General features: G+C 38.9%; 1 protein-coding gene across 8 annotated transcripts in view; it reads right to left on the bottom strand.

The window, feature by feature from the left end:
* Positions 1 to 15,564, bottom strand: part of bpnt2 (3'(2'), 5'-bisphosphate nucleotidase 2) — a 58,568-nt gene that overhangs the window by 20,706 nt on the left and 22,298 nt on the right. For all 8 annotated transcript variants that reach the window (XM_058744554.1, XM_058744595.1, XM_058744561.1 and 5 more), the window contains exon 2: positions 12,663 to 12,822. In XM_058744554.1, coding sequence (XP_058600537.1) covers positions 12,663 to 12,822 — 160 coding nt within the window. The remainder of the gene's footprint in view (positions 1 to 12,662; positions 12,823 to 15,564) is intronic.

The raw sequence follows: 15,564 nt of genomic DNA, 5'->3' as shown, positions 1-15,564 counted from the left end.
ATGGAAATATTATGCATTACGGATGATGCTATCGAAAGCGAAGCCAGGCTAGTTGTATGGCTGGACAGAAAAGTGCACTCAGTACTCTAAATATAAGGACATAATATATACAGGTGCTGGTCATATAATTAGAATATCATCAAAAAGTTGATTTATTTCACTAATTCCATTCAAAAAGTGAAACTTGTATATTATATTCATTCATTACACACAGACTGATATATTTCAAATGATTATTTCTTTTAATTTTGATGATTATAACTGACAACTAAGGAAAATCCCAAATTCAGTATCTCAAAAAATTAGAATATTACTTAAGACCAATACAAAGAAAGGATTTTTAGAAATCTTGGCCAACTGAAAAGTATGAAAATGAAAAGTATGAGCATGTACAGCACTCAATACTTAGTTGGGGCTCCTTTTGCCTGAATTACTGGCACTGCTCAGGTGTTATGAGAGCCCAGGTTGCTCTGATAGTGGCCTTCAGCTCATCTGCATTGTTGGGTCTGGTGTCTCTCATCTTGCTCTTGACAATACCCCATAGATTCTCTATGGGGTTCAGGTCAGGCGAGTTTGCTGGCCAATCAAGCACAGTAACACTATGGTCACTGAACCAGCTTTTGGTACCTTTGGCAGTGTGGGCAGGTGCCAAGTCCTGCTGGAAAATGAAATCAGCATCTCCATAAAGCTTGTCAGCAGAAGGAAGCATGAAGTGCTCTAAAATTTCCTGGTAGATGGCTGCGTTGACTGTGGACATCAGAAAACACAGTGGACCAACACCAGCAGATGACATGGCAGCCCAAATCATCACTGACTGTGGAAACTTCACACTGGACTTCAAGCAACATGGATTCTGTGCCTCTCCACTCTTCCTTCAGACTCTGGGACCTTGATTTCCAAATGAAATGTAAAATTTACTTTCATCTGAAAAGAGGACTTTGGACCACTGAGCAACAGTCAGTTCTTTTTCTCCAAAGCCCAGTTAAGATGCTTCTGACGTTGTCTCTGGTTCAGAAGTGGCTTGGTTGCCCTTTTCCTGAAGACGTCTGAGCGTGGTGACTCTTGATGAACTGACTCCAGGTTCAGTTCACTCCTTGTGCAGCTCTCACAAGTGTTTGAATCAGCTTTGCTTGACTGTATTCTCAAGCTTGCGGTCATCCCTGTTGCTTGTGCACCTTTTCCTACCCAAATTCTTCCTTCCAGTCAACTTTGGATTTAATATGCTTTGATACAGCACTCTGTAAACAGCCACACCTTTCAGTAATGACCCTCTGTGACTTACCCTCTTTGTGGAGGGTGTCAGTGTTCGTCTTCTGGATCATTGCCAAGTCAGCAGTCTTCTCCATTATTGTGGTTTCAAAGAACAAGAGATACCCAGAATTTATACTGTAGGGATGGTCATTTATTCAAACTCAAATATAAATATTCTAATATTTTGAGATACTGATTTTTGACTTTCATGAGCTGTAACCTCTAATCATCAAAATTAAAAGAAATAAACATTTGAAATATATCAGTCTGTGTGTAATGAATGAATATAATATACAAGTTTCACTTTTTGAATGGAATTAGTGAAATAAATCAACTTTTTGATGTTATTCTAATTATATGACCAGCACCTGTACATTTAAAGATGTTTACTTTCAAATGAAGTAAAATCATTCACTGGTTTACCTGGTGATTAGATTAGGTATGAGTAAATGTCCGGCAAGACACCTCTGGCCACTGGGTGGGGTTGTTACACCAATTTGACGCTGGGATAATGAGTTTTTAAATTGACCAAATTAAGTTTATGGATGTATCTTTCACGCTCTATGGCAGGCAGGGTGGACATATAATTACTTGACATGATTAATCCTAGTGATTACTTAAGTTATTCACGTCTGTCGGCTGTGTATGGACTTTGCTTTTTGCCGCTATTTTGTATTGAAGCCTATGGGAAGTCTAGTTTGTTTTCCCCCAAAAAGGGGCGGTAACGAAATTGACAGTTAAGTTCCCGGATGTGCCGGTAGTGCGTATTCGGAGATGTCCTGCTGTAGCCGCTGAGTTGCAACTTCTTCATCCGGTGCTTCTCCATCCGATCAGATTCTGGGTCAAACTGAAAAGCTTGAACGACTGTGTGTCTATGAGCCATTGCAATACATCCACTGTCAACATTAGCGCATGGTAGCGCAAGCTGGTTAAGGCCACACCCCCACCCTCCACCTTGCCCCGCCTCTCTCGTCCTTAAAGTTACAGACACAGAATGGCACGTCCTAAGGAAAGCTCATTGTGGGACTGGCTCATAGTGGCTGAAATTCTGCACCAAGGCTGAATTTCGGGAAACAGACCTCAGATACAGTATTAGGGACCACTTAGGCCTATATAAAAGCATCCAAAAAGCAGCATGTCATGGGACCTTTAATCGTAAAGGCTCCGCTACACCGAGTGTTTCTGTTGCACAGAATGGAACTGTTGAAACTTGCGCAAAACAAAGTTACACTAGTGGTGCACCATCTTAAAATGCCATGCTTATCAAAGACATGGAGGCTACTAGATTAACTATGACAGAGGAACCAAACAGCGATCCTTTATTTCCACCAGAGAAATGACTGAAATCGATAGTGTGGGACCATTTCGGGTACACCAAGAATGACCAGGGAGTCATTTAAATAGTGCCATATAAATTGCTGTTAAAGAGCGAATACATAAGGGATAATGCACGGCTAGCCAACCTGTTCTCGCTGTGCAATAAACGATTTTAATGCACGACGTGAAGGCAAGGACCACCTGACATGAAGTTCGTTAGCTCTAACATTCTGCCCGCTTCAGAGATTAAACGGTGTGGTGAGAGAGAGAGAGAGAGAGAGCGAGAGCGAGCGTGTGTGAATTAGACTACCTGCATCTACGCGTCACTTTAAACAATGAAGATTTGAGTTTATTAAACAGTTATTTAAACAGTCATTTTACCTCCTCTTTGCTAATTAATATAATGTAGCGATCCAGTATCTATAAGCTATTTTATTAATGAAAGTCGCTGGGCAGCGTTCACAACACGTTTCTGTCCTCCTAAATGTTTGTGTGGGCAGCTCGATCTCGATCTCACAAACCAAAATAATGGACATTTTCTCAGGCCATATGTAAAATCAGATGAATAAAGATTATTAAAATGAATATGTATGGATGACAGTTGATTACAATAATAGTTTAGTTTGTTCCCCTCATTAGTAACAGTGTCCTCTGTGGGATAAAGTTAATATTAGTCTTATATTAATAATACTTAATATTGTGATTTATCATCCCTGTTATAGTATTATTCATAAGTCAATTTATTTTTCACCATCTTTCCAAGTTCTGTACATCAGGTCCAAAAGAAATGTAGAAAGAATATACAAAATGAAAACATTACATCTATTTCCATTTGTTATTTTCAAAAGGGAAATACTGACATGGATGTTTACAGAGCAGAGGTCACGTTTTTTAATTCCAATAGGAAAGATGTACTTTTTTTTGTGCTGTATTATTGGTTACTGTGTTATTTCTGTTTCAAAAGGCAGCAATCAATAACACTTTAATATCTAAAAAGTGTTTATGTGATTTGATGTTGTGAAATTAATAAATGCATAATAATCGTAATAATCGTGAAACTGTGATTATTCCTCAGACTATAATCGTACCAACAAAATCTATAATCGTTGCATCCCTACTCTCAGGGCAGGAGTACTCAATAGGTTCATATCACTGTTACTTTTAGTGTACTATGCGCTACACTCAAAGTATTTCTGTATGACTGTACTTTGCTTGGGCATTTAAGAATGACCTTAACTACATTTCAGATACTGTGCAATAAGATTGGTCCACTGGTTAGTCAGGTTATGCCGCCCTGTCGCACAAAGTTACATTACTTTTTTGATGTACATAGAGGAATTTATACGGCAATTGCATTTCCATCTCACATTATTTGCATTTACTCTTAATCACACAAGCCAGAAACCACCTCAAGCATTTTATTTTATTACATTATTGTACATTTTTAATGTTTTCCTTATTCCTTGGTTTCCTTGGATTACCCTGAGAGACTCTAGGAACAATTTTAAAACCCTTGGTTTAAACTAATCCTGTTCCTAGAGATCTACCTTCCTACAAAGTTCAGCTTCAGCCTTATCCCCTAAACACACTGCATGATTTTCGGCTGTCCCAGACAAAAGATTGGCATCGTGAAACAATCGTGGCCAATCAGAAATTGCAGCGATTGCTTCACGAAGGCAGTCTTTCGTCTGGGACAGCTGAAAATCGTGCAGTGTGTTTCAGGCTTTAATCAAACAAACAAACAAGAACCAGCTAATTAAGATCTTCAAGAGCACTTTAAAAGGTGTGTTTGATCAGGATTGGAGCTGAACTCTGCAGGAAGGTAGATCTCCAGGAACAGGACTGGGCACTCCAGGTTTAAACTGCATGTAGCTGAAAATACAGAAGTCTAAGACAAAATGATTATAACTGATTTGTAGAATATAACTTGCCTGCAAATAATAATAATAATAATAATGCTCTGTACCCATATATATGTGTATTTGTTTTTTTTTTTTCCTCAGGACAGTGAGACCAGAATAGGGCTGGGCGATAAAACGATAACGATATGTATCGCGATAGACACGTGATCGATATCAATAAAAAATGTGTTCGATAAAACGTTCGATATTTTTTATTCTTTGTCGGAAGAAAACAGAGGTTGCATTAACAAAGGCACTGCTCTCTGGTAACCTAGCAACGTAGGGATCGAGTGACACACTAACAGCCAATCATGTAACGGTATCAGTTTGGTTGCGCCATATCGTTGTCTCGTGCTGGTCTGCTGGATTCCTTTTCATAAGCAGAAAATGAGTGCCGCAGCGAGCGAGGAAATTGTAAATAAAAGAGGAAAAGTCAGCTCGCCAGTATGGCAGTTTTTTGGATATTATAAGTCTGACCGTAGTCAGACCAATGTCGTCTGCAAATTATGCAAGACCGTCGTCCCCGCCAAGACTGGTAATACCACAAACTTGATGTACCACCTTAGCCGCGCTCACCCTTTGGAGCACAGCCGTATTCAACCAACAACATCTGTAGCTGCAACACCGCACAAGCAGCAGACCACCAACTTCAAATATGATTAGAGTAAGAATAACTTGAAGAGTTACTTTTTCATATTTCTGCAGGTTTTATATTTCAAACAATGTTACTGTACTGTATCAGGTTTGTTTTTTTATATTACAGCTGTATCTCAGTTTACCTCAGTTTTATTTATGTTTACAAAACACTGCACATATTTTAAAAACACTTTATTCACCAGAAGGTGAATAGCTAGTGAACTTCCTAGCACTAAACTTGGCACTATTTTATTACACTTTATTAAACATTTCTTACATTTTCTTTCATTTTGCACCTTAAATGTTAAGAGATAATTGTTAAGTGTTCATTGTGACTTTAGACTTATGTTTACATTTTAATTATTTGTTTTCCATGGTTGTTTACATTTCTGTCTTAATAACTGAGGGGATTATGATCAGAGGAAGGTTAAGTTTAAAATAAAAATGTTTCAATGTAATATATCTTTTTCCTGGTCCTTATTTATAAATATTTTATGACCCATTATTTTAAATGGGTCATAAAAAATATCAATAATTATCGATATCGACCGATATGAAACACTGATATCGTGATACAGTTTTCAGCCATATCGCCCAGCCCTAGACCAGAATTGGGAAGAAAAAAAAAAAAAATCTGGGCCATATTCCCTTTGTATCAGCAGCTTCCTGATGAGGTAAATTTAAAAAAAAAAAAAAAAAGAATTGGTTTCTTTTACAATTCATATTTGTACAACTTTATTGACTTTTGCCGAGGTACTTTTTCCATGTTATAAGTTTTATGTTTTCTAGTAGTATTTCTTGCAGATGGTTTACCAAAAACTAAAATGAACTGTATATTTATCTTATTCCATATGCACTGGTAACTACACACAGATAAGTTATCTGTTTTCTGTATATTATTCATAATTGTTTCTGTCTATAGTCCTGGAGAACTGACAAATGCACTTTATGCTGCATTGTAGATTCAAGGAACTACTTTATTTTATTTTTTATTTACATTTTCACATGCTTATAATGACAACAAACCTGCCATTGACTGTGACTGTTTCATGTAGTTCCCTTTCAGTCAGTCACGTTCGACGTAACGTCAAGTGACTGACGTAAATGGGATCACGCCCGAGAGCACAATCACCTTTGAGTGTTAACAAAACAAGCCAATGACAGTTGGCGTGCGTGTTTCGGAAAATGCACATCTGCTCTTCGCTTTCACATCTTCTTCATTTGTATACTCCTTTGCGCTCTTTGAGATCATCTTCTGCAGACTTATTGTCTGATCCAAAGTTCAAGATGATTTCCTTTGGTGGTAGGGCTTTTAGTTGTGCAGTGCCGAAGTTATGGAACTATTATACCTTATTATACCTTAATAGTTATAATAGTATTATAACTATTATACTATACCTTTGCACATTCGCCAGCTGGACTCAATTTCCCATTTTAAAAGTTCAGATAAAAACGTATTTGTTTAGAATAGCGTTTAATGATTTGCTTGTTTGATGTGTTAAATGTTATAATGCTTGTGTTTTATGTTTTGTATTTTACTGTACGGGTTCCTTGAGTGTCTTGAAAGGCGCCTATAAATAAAAGGTATTATTATTATTATTATTATTATTATACGTTTTTCGCTTCGGAGCTGAGCCTTTTCAGCGAATCTCCGAGTGTTTCCAGACAGCAAGTCTCGGCGTTGGTGTTACGGCGCGTCAACGGGGGTTGCCGATCCAGTGTTGCTGCTTCTCTCACGGCGTGCTGCAATCAAACCACGGTCTCGCTGCAACCTCCCCTGGGCACTTCAGCGCTTTCTCTAAAAGAGTGTTTTTTCTAAAAGAGCAATATCTAAAAGCGTCTTTTTAAAGATGGCTTCCCGCTTGTGTGTTTCTGGATGTGGTCGTTTCCTGGCTTCATCTGACGGTCACGATTGCTGTGTCTCGTGCTTGGGCTTTCAGCACGCTTAAGCAGCGCTCTTTCTGGATATGTGCCCAAAGTTCCCACCACGCCTTTTAGGGATCAGGTGGTGAACTTGCAAGCGCTGCCCCAGGAGGCGGCAGACCCAACCATTGCTCTGCTCTGTTCCTGTCCGCACCTTGCACGTTTACGTGGACCGCACGCAGAGCTTCGGGACCTCAGACCATCTCTTTGTCTGCTTCGGAGGACAGCAGAAGGGAAAGGCTGTCTTCAAACAAAGACTTGGCCACTGGATAGTGGAGGCTATAGTCCTAGCTTACCAGGCCCGACGCTTGCCGTGCCCCCTTGGAGTAAGAGCACACTCTACGAGAGGCGTTGCTTCTTCTTGGGCATTGGCGCGGGGCGCCTCGATAGCAGACATCTGTAGAGCTGCCGGCTGGGCAACACCTAACATGTTTGCGAGATTCTATAATCTCTGTTTAGAGGCCGTGTCCTCCCGTGTACTCGCCTCAGGTGGCCAGTAACACCAGACCCACTCGGTGTCGATCACACTTGCTGCGCCATTCCCCTCTACGGACCGGATATGTGCACTTTTACTGCTCAGTTCAGTTCCCCTTGGTGAACCCTGTTGAAGTTCCTCCCGCACCCTCGGCAGTCAGACGTGGCGGAGCGCCAGATGCCAGGTCCAGCACTTGTGTGTTTGCCCAAGGTCAGCCTTTGTGCTGGGCTAGGTGCCCGTGTGTAGCGATTCCCCTTCGGGTGATCCCATATGTGTAGTTAGCCCGTGTCTTTCCCTAGCAGAGACCTTCTGCCATCTCTGCTGTGTATTGATCTCACCCCAGGCTGGCTGAGTCTACCTCAGAGACTTCCATATGTAGTATTGCCCTAGGCCAGTCCATATGTGTAATCTACACATGGTACCTCCTTTATGCAGGATGTGGCTTCCGTAGAGTTCCCCTACTTGGGTACGCTTTCCCAGTGTTATCCATACCCACTGTATGGAACAGCAGTGGCTGTCATCTCTGCCTAAGCCCTGTCCTATCTCCCGTCCCAACTGGTGTGGGGGGACTTGCTGGCTTCCGCAGGGCACTGGAGGGGGTCAGCAATAGTGGCGTTTTCATAGGGATCCCATTTACGTCAGTCACTTGACGTTACATCGAACGTGACTGACTGAAAGGGAACGTCTTGGTCCATTCCCTCCTGAAGGAGGGAATGGAGACGTAACGTCCCGTTGCCACAGTTGCTGTACCACCGCTACACGGCCGGGGCGCACAGTCTTGGCTCCTCAGCGAAAAACTGATGTGCGTTTGCACATGCTCTCCTTTTATACCCGCGCTGTGGGGCGGGGTGTGCATGGCGAAACACACATGCCAACTGTCATTGGCTTGTTTTGTTAACACTCGAAGGTGATTGGGCTTTTTGGGGCGAGATCCCATTTACATAAGTCACTTGACACTACGTTTCCGTTCCCTTCTTCAGGGAACGAGGGTTACATACGTAACAGAGATGTTTTTCTTCTCTTTGCAGAAGCCATCACTGGTCCATACTTGGAAAAGTTCCTCTAGTTTTAGTTGAGAATCTTGTTGATATTTGAAGTTCCCATATTATTTTCCCCCTCAAATATTATGCATTGTAAAATAGCTTTTTATCTTTGATCTTATGATTTTACTAGTAATTATGTTTGTTTACACTGCTACATTTCAGATGCTGTGCAGTGAGCTGGTCAGTAATGTAATGTTCCTGGTATGCAAGTTTGCTCCACAAAATGAAGTGGTCCAGGAAAAATAAGAAAATGAGGATGTTCATGATTCAATATCCAAAAGATAAAACACATTTGTTTTAATTTTATTATACTTATTTTTTCCATGACTATCAGTGTAAATTGAAACCAGATTCTTTATGCATTTCAAATGCAAGAAAACGTTGCAAACACGTCTGGAGACTTTCAGAAACTGACTTTGAGAAGATATCTGGCAAGGCGACCAATGGCCTAGGGCCTGGTTTAAAGGGAGCACGTTCAAACTACGGCAGTTTAATGATACACCTGCTACACCTTTTTGTTGTGAAATGTTCCTGTGTATTATAAATGCATTTAATTCTCTGGATTTGTTTGTAATTGTATAAAAAAAAGAAAGAAGTCATAATTATACTTGATTATTTTATTGTAATATCGGACCTGTAAACTGATTATTTTCAATCAACATTTCTTTCATTTTGTTCTTACACAAACAATCTGTACAACAGACATTGAATGAAACATTAACAACACGGAGAAGAAAAAAAAACTAAACCATTTTGGCTATTTTTTAAATTACAAGTGCAACTGCAATAGACTATGAGGACATTAAGTGGTTGCACATACTGTAGATTGACACTGGGATCTTTTGCAATCACATTTATGTATCACCAAGTCAACTCTCTGACGGAAGACCTATCAGATGGTAATTGTTTCTCATGTGAACATATGTAAAAATGTATTTACTCATGGATTTGATGCTTTATTCACAGTGGAGAAGCAAGATGTGTGATCATATGAACCTAGGAATGCACTGCTGACATGGCAAGTTGCATGGTTGTCTGCTATACTGTAAATAAAATGTCATATGCTTGGAATAATAAATAAATTTAAATGTAATAATATACTATGCATTATTTATTTAAATCTCTGGTTTAAAAATAGGAAAATAGACCCACTATAGTTAAATTGTATCTCTCAAAATGATGGGTCTCATTAAAAATGTGGAGATTAGCAGAAATAAGTTAATGCAACCTCTTATTTACATGAGGTAAACAAAGCTGCTTGGTTTACATTTTTATGTATGTAATTGTAGGCCTATACATATTTTAAAGTTGTATTGTATACCTGTTACTGCCATAATAATGACCTATTTCAAATGTTTACGTGCTTTCTGGTCTTTTTGTTCTTATCAGCACTCAACTGTTGTGGTAGAGCAGTTATGAAATATTGTTCTTGTAAATACTTTCTAGCATTTCAGTATTTTTTTTTTCAGTAATTAATATGCATGCAAAGTACAACAGTTAGTATATCATGTTAAACGGTGGTCAAAAAGGATTTAAACAGTTTTGAATCTATTTCTTCTCAGAGATGTGGATTCGGACGACAATTAAATTACCACATGATACATTACTGAAGCTTATATATATATATATATATAAAAATAAATAAAATCTACGCAGTGCACACTACACTGTATATTATGGGACAACTTGCTTCAGTTTTACAACAGTCAAGAATGCCCAGGGAGCTGGCAGCCATGTTTACTGAATGTTCTTCATGATTGATATAATGTGTTGTTTAAAAAAATGAACAATGGTTAGGTCATAGAGGATAGCACAAAGTATACTAAAAATAACAGTAACACGGACCTATTGAGTGCTCTTGCCCTGAGAGCAGCACATAGTTCAGTAAAAATAACAGTAATGTGAATATTGAGTACTCCTGCCCTGAGAGCAGTGCATAGTTCAGTAAAAAAAAAAAACAGTAATGTGAATAGAGTACACGTGCCCTGATAGCAGCACATAGTTCAGTAAAAAGAACAGTACTATGAATATTGAGTACTCCTGCCCTGAGAGCAGTGCATATTTAAGCAAAAATAACAGACATATGAATATTGAGTACTCCTGCCCTAAGAGCAGTACTAATGCTAATGCTAACGCTAACTGGCTGATGAAATGTTACGGCAGAGATCTGAATGAGTTCTGTTGTCGCTCATATCGGTTTCATGGACAGTGCGGTAGTATTGGAAAAGCATGTTTTACTCCAGTTACCTCATTAGCAGCTTTGGTGATTGACTGATGAAGCAGTCTAATGAAAATGCATACTACATGATATATTTAGTCGATGATTATTTGTCCTGTACATCTTTGTTCGCTATTTATCTCACTAAAGGTTAGAGATTTTTATTTTATTTTTTTCATTAAAATACATGGTAAATTCACTCACATTGCAATAAATGCCTCCCACAAAGCTACAGTAATGTATCTGTCTGAAGTATTCCCTCCTCCAAACGTTCAAATTTCCTCTGCTTCAATTTCATTGGTTGAATTTCTAGCGATTATCGTCGATTTGGTTGCACAGATACTATTTAAACTAAACTGAGCTAGACAATGACATCTCTGAATTCAATAATGAATTGCCTTTAACTGACAATTGAGAAAATTGAGTGTTTAATCTTATCATTATACATTACCGACACTCTATCCTCCAATTTGATACTGTTAAGTGCTTTGACACAATCTGTATTGTTAAAAGCACTATATAAAGATGACTTGACTTGAATCTGTGAACCAATCATTTTCCTTTCTGCCCTCAGAACATGTTTGAGTAAGTAAAACTCCCATCTGCTTAAGTTAATTGTTATCAGGTCTGTAATATGATTAGCTATAGAAGGGATGTCTTAGAGAGGCAGAGTCTCTCAGAAGTAAAGATGGGCAGAGGCTCTCCAATCTGTGAAAGAGTGCGTAAAAAGATTGTGGAATACTTTAAAAACGGCAAATTGCAAAGGCTTTGCAAATCTCGTCATCTACAGTGCTTATAACATCATCAAAAGATTCAGAGAAACTCTGTGCGTAAGGAACAAGCCCAAAGACCTTTCCTGGATGCCCGTGGTCTTCAGGCCCTCAGACGATACTACATCACTCATCGGCATGATTCTGTCATTGACATTACTAAATGGGCCCAGGAATACTTCCAGAAACCACTGTCGGTAAACACAATCCGCCGTGCCATCTGCAGATGCCAACTAAAGCTCTATCATGCAAAATACCCATGCCCATACGGTATGGGCAGCTTGCATGTTTTGCAAGGCACTATGAATGCTGAAAGATATATAAAGGTTTTAGAGAAGCATATGCTCCCCTCCAGATGACATCTATTTCAGGGAAGGCCTTGTGTATTTCAGAAGGACAATGCAAAACCACATACTGCTGCTATTACAACAGCATGGCTTCATAGTAGAAGAGTCCGGGTGCTGAATTGGCCTGCCTGCACTTCAGATCTTTCACCTATAGAGAACATTTGGCGCATCATTAAATGAAAAATGCGTCAAAGAGCACCACAAACTCTTGAGAAGCTTGAAATCTATATCAGGCAAGAATGGGACCAAATTCCAACACCAAAACTCCAGAAACTCATAACCTCGATGCCCAGACGTCTTCAAACTGTTTTGAAAAGAAGAGATGATGCTACACCATGGTAAACATGCCCCATCCCAACTATTTTGAGACCTGTAGCAGGCATCAAATTTGAAATGAGCTCATTTTGTGCATAACATTGTAACATTTCTCAGTTTAAACATTTGTTATGTTATCTATGTTCTATTGTGAATAAAATATTGGCTCATGTGATTTGAAATTCTTTTAGTTTTCATTTTATTCAAATTTAAAAAACGTCCCAACATTTTTACTATAGTTATAGTGTAGTTTTGTTATAGTAGTTGTACCATAACAGCAATACTTACAAAATAATACTACAAATTAAAAACAAAACAAAAACAAAACAAAAAAACAACTCAAACAAAGATAGCCTACATAAATAATGTGATTCAAGATATTTAATTTCTTCCTGCATCTTTCCTGAAATGCTTGCAGTTAAAAAAGGGAACTAATTTACATTAGGAATCAAGAGTTGCACCAGACCTGTGTATTCCTGAGTGGCATCCAGTGGATCAATCCACACTGTGATCCTTTCTGCAGGAACCTCCTTCACCCCTGAGATCTTTCCCAGAATTTCTTCAGGGATGATGCGTGTCCACACAGTGGCCTCACCCTCGGCATTAGCATGTTCTTCTGAGTTCACCTGCAAACAGAGCAAAGGAAACCACACTTTGAGAACATTTACACAGCAGTTTCTGTTACTTCCCCTGAATTTAGGGGATCACAGAATAAAGACTCATTGAAATTCCTTGAACACACCAATGAAGAATGAGACAGCCTCTGACTGAACAACATCACAAATGATCACTCTTACTGTAACTACAATATTTTGTGGGATCTTTCACTCTTGGCAAAACATACAACAGGGTCATTCCATGTCAAATCAAAAATTTTAGAAAATTCCCCTGTTCAAATTTTTCATTTTGTCAATATTTTTTTTCTAAAAAAAGATAAACATGTATAGTGATGAAAGTCAAAATATTAAATGTCATGGATGTATATTTACTGAGCAATCCAAAATTTTGTAGAAGGGGGTCAAAATGACAATTTTCACCTGAGAATCGGAGCCAAATTACAGGAGGGTAAAAGCAACTTAAATGTTTTTCCATTTTTTGAATGGTCAACATTGGCATATAATGCAAAAAAAATATTGATAAAGACAACCGATTTTACTATCAGACATACCAATTTCCGGTTGCCTCTGGTTGAGTTGCCCAACAGTTGTTACTGAAATTAAATTGTGATAAATTCAGCTTCTGTGAACATGAGTTTTATTTTATTTTTTTGTTTTGTGGCGGAAACTTGAATACAAACCAACCAGCTACGAGGTGAATCACAACATTACATACTTTGATTTAAAGCAAAAATTGCATACAAAAGTTTTCCCAAACAAACCATGATTCACTAACACTTTCATCTTAAAACTTAATCTAAATATAGGAACAACTGAAAGCACACGTACACAAAAATCACACTCTGTCCGGTCTTAATAATGTATATAATTTACATACAAGCTATTTATAATGTTTCATCTTAGGATAATAGTTATATATTATATATAATTATGCTAAAATGTATATATTCCAAGAACCGGGTTGACCGGGTACTCGGTACCACCGTTACTGTAATTTTTTCATTTTTTTAGTACCATCTTGGTACCGAAGTACCGGGTCTCTTGACAACACTAAACTGCCGGATTGCTTGTAATAAAGATTTAAATGCAAAAGAAAATACAGTAGAGCTGACTGCTTCTGTCTATGGTAAGTTTTAATTTAGAATGTTTGTGAATATTAAGAAAAGTAGTTTAAATGTTTTGCCACTTGCTTGAGCAACTTAATATATAAATCTAGAAGTAAATGCAAAAGTAGAAAGCATTGAATGCGTTTCTTATATTTATTGTGTTTAAACACGTCTATGAAAGATTGTATTACTGTAAAAAAAAAAAAATCACCATGCTGAAAAAGCATTTTCAGTAACAATGTTGACACGTTTTCGAGTACATATGGCAGACAAAAACAGCTCTTGGAAAAAACAAGCAAACGGACTCCCACAGGGGTCTGTTCTGTCTCCAAGTCTCTTCAATATCTATATTAACGATCTTCCAGCAACACAGTCCCGCAAATTCATCTACGCCAATGACATCTGCATTGGGACCCAACATCGGACATTTGACGAGGTCGAGAACATACTGAACAAGGACATGGATTTGATGGTGGACTTCCTCAGTAGGTGGCGACTCCAACCCAGTGTAACTAAGACGGTATCCAATATCTTCCACCTCCACAATGCACAAGCCAAACGGGAGCTCAATATCTTCCTCAAGGGCCAGCGGATCAAACATGACCCAAATCCGTTTTATTCTGTAGTCGAAAAGCCGCATATAAATGCTATAATGTTACTTTGTAAACGTGTTACTTGGTGACTTGCGTTCACTAGCCGATTAATTCTAAAAGTTTAAAATATATAAAGTTATTTTCTGCTTGTGAATATATTTGCAGTTGATATGTAGGCTACATGGACTGTATGAGGCTAACTGTTCACACTGTTAATCATGAGAATATAAAATAAGTATAATATCACAACATCAGCTTGACACAGCTTCGAACCCATATAAAATAGTTCATGTTAGTATACGACAGGTGCAATCACATTTAGCTAGTCATCCACACTGATACATATGGATCTTCGTACACAAGCTTCTTTTTACTCTGAGATTTAAGGTAGTTTGAATACTTGATTTTTCGAATATGCCTGTGTTAACTTGTGACCTCTGCGTTTGCTAGCCAAAAACTAATTTTACTGTTGAGTACAGTGCGTATGAAGTCCATGTATAAGTGGTGCAGAAGCAGCACTGACTGTGCTTTCACACAGGAGTCTGCAACTGATCCGTGGCTGTTTACTACAAACACAACATTTATCCATTATTTTTATTTGAAATCCAAACATTGTTACTTCTTCTTAGCGTTTGCATTGCGTGCCCAGCCACAGAACAGCATCTTGTTCAGCCAGGTGTAGAGCCTCAAGTCCGCCGTTGAAATGAGTCAGCGGGCACTCGTTGACAATGTGCTGCATGGTTTCTGGTTCCCCACAGCTGCAGTTTGGATTGGTGGCTTGGCCCCACCGGACAAGGTTGGCTGCACATCGGCCTTGTCCCATCCTAAATCGGTTCAGCATTGACCAGTGTTGTCGAGGAAGGTCGAAGCAGGAGGGCAGACCGATGGCTCAGCTACGAGGGAGTGGTTCACGACATCAGTTGCTGCCCACTCATCACTCCATGCCGAATTGGCTGTCATATCCTCTGGCGGCAGGTCCAGCCAAACAGGTTTTCTCGATGACAGGCGGGCTGCTGGATGCAGTGTGATGTCCGAGTTGAGTGGCAACTTGT

Source organism: Onychostoma macrolepis, chromosome 02 (genome assembly GCF_012432095.1).
Source record: "Onychostoma macrolepis isolate SWU-2019 chromosome 02, ASM1243209v1, whole genome shotgun sequence".
Taxonomy (NCBI): Eukaryota; Metazoa; Chordata; class Actinopteri; order Cypriniformes; family Cyprinidae; genus Onychostoma; species Onychostoma macrolepis.
This window is presented reverse-complemented; position numbering and strand designations above follow the sequence as displayed.